The 6,018-nt window shown below is 37.3% G+C and overlaps 1 protein-coding gene across 1 annotated transcript; it reads right to left on the bottom strand.

Annotated features, from left to right (window-relative positions):
* Window positions 1-4,904: 4,904 nt before the first annotated feature.
* Window positions 4,905-5,369, bottom strand: LOC137719898 (probable E3 ubiquitin-protein ligase XERICO). Its single transcript, XM_068458888.1, has one exon. The coding sequence runs from the start codon at window positions 5,367-5,369 to the stop codon at window positions 4,905-4,907; it is 465 nt and encodes a 154-aa protein (XP_068314989.1).
* Window positions 5,370-6,018: the final 649 nt, after the last annotated feature.

The following is a 6,018-nucleotide window of genomic DNA, read 5'->3' as shown; positions in this document are numbered from 1 at the left end:
AAAACCAAATTTACTACCTAAACTATCCTCACAAACCTAATCACCCATTTGAAAAATAAAAACCAAAATCAAAACATTCTCTTATTCCAACAATTGCTTTCGATGGAGTCTCTATTACCCTCTATAGCATTGCCCTCGATAAATCTTAGGTTGCTTTGCATGACCATGTCAAACAAGCCGTCCCCTCTAAACTACCCTCTTGCAATTATTGTGGCTTCTCCAACTTACTCACTTGTGTGTGCGTATATTTAAGTTAAGAGTTCATCGTGTTTGTACAAAAAAGCCCATTGAGTTTGAATTTTATCCAACTGTTGTAACATTCTTGGTAGGCTGCAGAAACAATACTAATGAACTTAACAATTTTTTAATATCTTTTTGATTTATTAGTCTGCATGGATTTTATACGAGCTATATGTAGAACATGTTCAGATTTGGAAGATTGATGTATGTACAACATTAATTTGCATAATTCTTACCGGCGAAGAAAATTACAGTTCAAGAGAAACTTGAAAGATTAGCGAGACGAAGAAACATGAACTATTGTGATGTCAAAGAAAGAAGTATTAAAACACAACGAAATTGAAGCATAAAAATATGGATAACTTAAAACCAAAGCTAACATTTATTTAATCTAAAGGGGCGAGTGTGCAGTAGTGGGAAGAACCCATAAAACACAAGTGTTCAGAGCATAGATGACATAAAAGTGTGCAGTTGAAACTAGTTGAAGTGCTTATTACACAGCAGGAAAAGCTCCTACATTTATTTAGGGGTATGTTAGAACCGCCAAATATTTCTCGTACGCCACAGAGTAATCAGCTAACTAGGACCTGGAGGGGTGAAAGAAGGGTGAGTGCGCAAAAACAAAGGTTTATGAAACACATTTATTTTTTGAACGTAACCTCTTACCATAAAACCTGTATAGTTTCCAGAAAATCATACTACGTATAAGTATAAAAGCAAATGTAAATCAACAATAAATCCAGAAATATGCCAAATCAAAATATCATAACAGTAGCATAATAAAATCAGGTGCTCATCAATCTGACACACGAGTTCATGCAGAGGATTTTTGACATGAACAAGAATGGGTGTAATCATAATATACGCTCCAGTGCTACAGTCACGTGAAGACTGGCGTTATTCGCGGTCACATATGAGTCGGAGTTGCCTATTGCAACCTTTACGATAGGACTGGCACCTACTTGGATCGGAGTCGAGCGTGCAGTGCAGATGTGAACATACACGTGAAAGACTGGCCCTGGTCCTTGGCGAACACTAACACCGGGTGCAACAATGTATGATGAGCAATACATGAACATGCCATGATAGTATATGAATCTCAACCACATAATAACATTTCTAAAATTAAATAAAACATGGCATGATAGTGATGCGTGATTTATACGCACACAAACTAAACCCTATTTGTGACAATTGTAGTAATGATGTAAGTAGGGATCGTTCTAACCGGGGATTAACTAGGGATGCTAAAAACTTGACTCAAATAAATAAAACTAACTTTTAAAACACTAAGACAAACTAAAAGACTCAAAACAAGTTTAAATGACTCCAAATACTCAAAAACATAAAATAAGACAAATCAAATGATTAAGACTTAACAAAATAAGGGGGGTGATTGTGGTTGGACGAGATTAAATTAAACGGACAGATTATAATTTAAAACAGATAGTAAAGATGAATGTGATGAAAATATGGATGATGGAATAGCTAAGGGGTTCTTCTCCACACATGTTACATTTGCATACAAGATTGATTTTCGGTTGGTCTTTCGATAAATTATGAAACTCAATGCTCCAAGTTAATTAGGTCCGCTTAAATTAACTTTCAGATTTCCCTAGATTCGTTGGATTGAATGGAATACGCATTACAACCAAATTATTCTTAATCAAAGTCCCTAACTATGGAATACGCATGATAGAGACATTCAATAAAGATCATTAAGTTCAACGGAAATCATAAACATTGACGAGGCATTCTTTACTATGGAATACGCATGAAACTTATGCCAAGAATTCGTTTAACGCGATTGTTTATAAGCAACCTCCACTACTTGTGAATATAAGTTCGTAACTATTAGGTGAAACTCACTTATATTCTAGCGTCATATTCATTCAAACGGTTAAACAAATTGAATCCACAACTTATGAAATTCCAACCAACAGTAATCAATTCAAATTGCAAGCATAAACATGTATTTTAAATCACCCCCTAGCTAAAGGGGGGTTTAGTTCCTCATAACTTTGAAATCAAAGAAACACCTAAACATTCCAACAACTCAAACTTGAATTGTATGAACGTTTAGGCACTCTTCTCTTCCATTACAAAACAAAGAAAATTGAATTTAAACATTGAAATCAAAGAAACACCTAAACATTCCAACAACTCAAACTTGAATTGTATGAACGTTTAGGCACTCTTCTCTTCTTCGTTGTTGTAGCACAAGGTCTAAGGTGAGTTTTTGGGGGATGAGGAGTGGTTGGAGTGGTTGGAATGAAGAGAAAAAATGCAGAAAATGAAGGGATATGCACGGCAAGAATGGAGGATTTTGTGTTGTGTGTTGTGTATGAAAAATGAGATGCTCCTTGAATGAATGAATGCAAGGGTATTTATAGGGGGAATGGGAGAATATGTGGGTGATTGTTTAAGAGTGAATGTGGTTGTTATGATTGAGAGTGCATGTGGATGAAATAATGATGGAAAAAGAGCTAGGTTGTTGGTGTGTGAATGCATGTGTTGAATTGGTGGTGCAATGATGAAAGAGTAAGTGCATGTGTGTGTGAATGGTGGTGCAATGATGAAAGAGTAAGTGCATGTGTGTGTGAAAGAGTAAGTGCATGTGTGTGTGAATGGTGGTGTAATGATGAAAGAATAAGTGCATGTGTGTGTGAATGGTGGTGCAATGATGAAAGAGTAAGTGCATGTGTGTGTGAATGGTGTTTCTTGATGGTTTTGGGGTTATGATGCATGTGAATGCATGTGGCTAAGGGTTGTTGATTGGGCTAGAGGTTTTGCATGGCTCAAAGGATTGTTTGATTGGGCTAGGCCCTTTGTTTTATGTCCAAAGTGCATACAAGGCTTTCAAATTCGTCCAACACTTTGGCTCCAAGCATATGCTATCCATTCCAAGCCCAATTTTGCTCCAAAATGCTCCAAAATGCATCTTTTTGCTTCCTTAGCCATATGAACCTAAAAACACACGAAAATGGCTTAAACTACTAAAACAACTATGAATTAACAACATAGATGCACGAAAACAAGCTAAGTAAGTCGCCTAAATATGCTCCTATCAGATAGGCATAAATCACTACAAAAGCACATGTGAAAACTATGGGTTCAAATAAAATTTCCCTTATTACATTCTCTTTTACCAACTTCTTCATCTCTCATGTCCCACACATGTTATCTCAAGCATAAAAAATAAAACTAAAATCCAAAAGCAAAACAATTATCATTCGAGCTCTTAACTTTCAGCATTATTACTCCTCCCATGTTAAGTATAACTACAAAGGAGCCTTTAAGGGAAGGGATCCCACACCACATCGAACTTCAACTATCCGAACTATCTATTTTCAAGTTCTATCTCATAGATCATCCTTGCAAAATATTAAACAAATCACAAATATTTGAGATATTTAATTGAGTTCAAAGAAGTAGTTGTTCTTCCCTGTCTATTATTGGCCATTGATTATTGGTTGTTGCTTCTTTGTTGTCCCTAAATGGCATTACTTGCTGTACACGCATTTCCGGATAGAAATCAGTAGAAATCATGATCTTTTGATTTGAAAAGTCGAAGAAGCAAGGCACTGAACGATAGTGAAATGAAGAAGTAAACCATGCAAAGTGGGGTTACGCAGTAGGGAGAGGTTATGAACAGAGAAAGTGAAGAAAGGTTGTGAGGTCAATCAATAAGTGGAGATACGGACACCCGAACCCCTTCTTAGTTGGTTCATACCAATCAGATTTCTCCGTTTTGCTTTCACAGTGAATTGAATGAAGCCTACTAATTGCTGAATTTATTTGAATATCCCTACCTAGGCCCATACCTTCCTTTTCTTGTAGTGATTGATTTAAGGTAGGATTGTGCCAATATCAAAACACTTTATTCTATAAGGAATAATGAAATTTCATCGTGATAATTAATTAGGCTAATAGTTTCAGATTAAATTGAATTTTGCAAGGATGATCTATGAATCGAGACTTACAAAATAGATTGTTCACATCGTTGAAGTTTGATGTGAAATAGGTCCTATAACTAATAAAGAGCCTATTAGTACAAATGCGCATATAAGGCTTTCAAAATCGGAACCGGATCCCTTCCTAAGCTTAGGAGGCTGAGCCTCCTGAGCAAATCACACGGGCCATTAAAATTTGATTTAATGACTGCAATTATTATAACTTTTAGAGGGACCCCCTGTTTGTAGCCGCTAGATTAAATTTCAATGACCCATGTGATTTGCTCAGGAGGATTAGCCTCCTAAGCTTATGAGGGAATCCGGTTCCTTCAAAATCCTTTTTCTTTGGGGGGGGGGGGGGGGGGGGGGGGAGAGATGGCGGCCTTTCCCAAGCAGTTCCGCCAGTTACGACAATCGCCGGATAAATAGAACAGGAAAGTACAGAAATAGTCTTGGTTTGGAAACACTCTCCCGCTAGGCCCTTAACAAACTGCAATTTATCTGAGTAATCGCATCCGATTGCCACTAACTAATCACATCATCTACAATATTTATAAAAGTTACATAACTCTCAAGAAAATAAAAAGGAAAAAACAGTAAAGTAAAATAATAATGCGTTTATATTATACAGATAGCTAGGGAGCAAAAAGGGAATATAAAAAAAGAAACATTTATATATAGAATACTAATTCAACTTAGAGGACAGTCTGATTAGAAAAATCTATGTAATGTATTACCCTGCAACGAAGATAACAAGAAAATCAACTCCTCATCTCGGCCGTCGTATTCTACCTGATTTCTCAGCCGATGATAACTAGCCACAACATCGTCCGACAACACCTTAGTCCTGCAAAGTGGACAGGTGGCCCAATACTGCTGCAGCCACTTGTCAAGGCAATCCTGGTGAAATGTGTGCTTGCATTTCAGCTCCCTAACCTTGTCACCTTCCTCAAAATCCGATAAGCAAACTGAGCATTCTGTGGCCTTCAACTTTTTTGTGTAGCAAATGGTGGGATTCTTTTGCTCTATGAGTTTGAGATACTGTGTGGTGGTGATGACACGTTTGCCTGAATTTGGGTTTAGTCCGGCGACGGAACGGACAAGGACTACGATTTCGAGGATGAGAAGAGTGAAGAAGATGATGAGGTGGGAGATAAATCGAGAGATAGCACCCATCGCTTGGCTGCTGATGATATGATTGATGAAATGAAGGTCAAGTTCGTCCAACGAGACTTATTTTGGCTTTAATTTTGGATATAATATAACAGCGAATGTCGTGTGGGCAGGTGCAGTGCACTGCAGTGCCCGTGTATGGTCACATCTTATGTATCTTTTATATAATTTTGGGATTGTCGTGTACCGTTGTCCATGTCATAAGAATGTGTAATTATGGAGATGATAAGCTTGGTTCTATGTAAAAACTCTGGATTGAAACACTCCCCACCCCCCAATTGGAAGAAAAATATACTGAAGTTAAAAAGAGCGTTTCTCGCTTGCCATCTAATACAAATTTAATCCAAATCTAATATGTTTGCATAATAAACGAAGTTAACCACGGATACGCCTGCAAGTGGCCATTTATCGCCGTGGTAGAATAAAGTTGACACTTTTGCATGACGATATGAGTTTGAAACTGATCGGTGACTAAACTAATATTTAATTTAACAAAATCTATCATTCGAAAAAAAAAAAAAACCACGGAGACGCCTCTTCTATCCGAAGCTACGAAATCATGCATGTTGTGCAAGTTCATGGGCTACATTGTCATTGACATTCAATCCCCCTTGGCCTTTTCGTCAACATCAGAACTATTGGTTCCACCAAA

The sequence above is a fragment of the Pyrus communis genome, chromosome 16 (genome assembly GCF_963583255.1).
Source record: "Pyrus communis chromosome 16, drPyrComm1.1, whole genome shotgun sequence".
Lineage (NCBI taxonomy): Eukaryota > Viridiplantae > Streptophyta > Magnoliopsida > Rosales > Rosaceae > Pyrus > Pyrus communis.
This window is presented reverse-complemented; position numbering and strand designations above follow the sequence as displayed.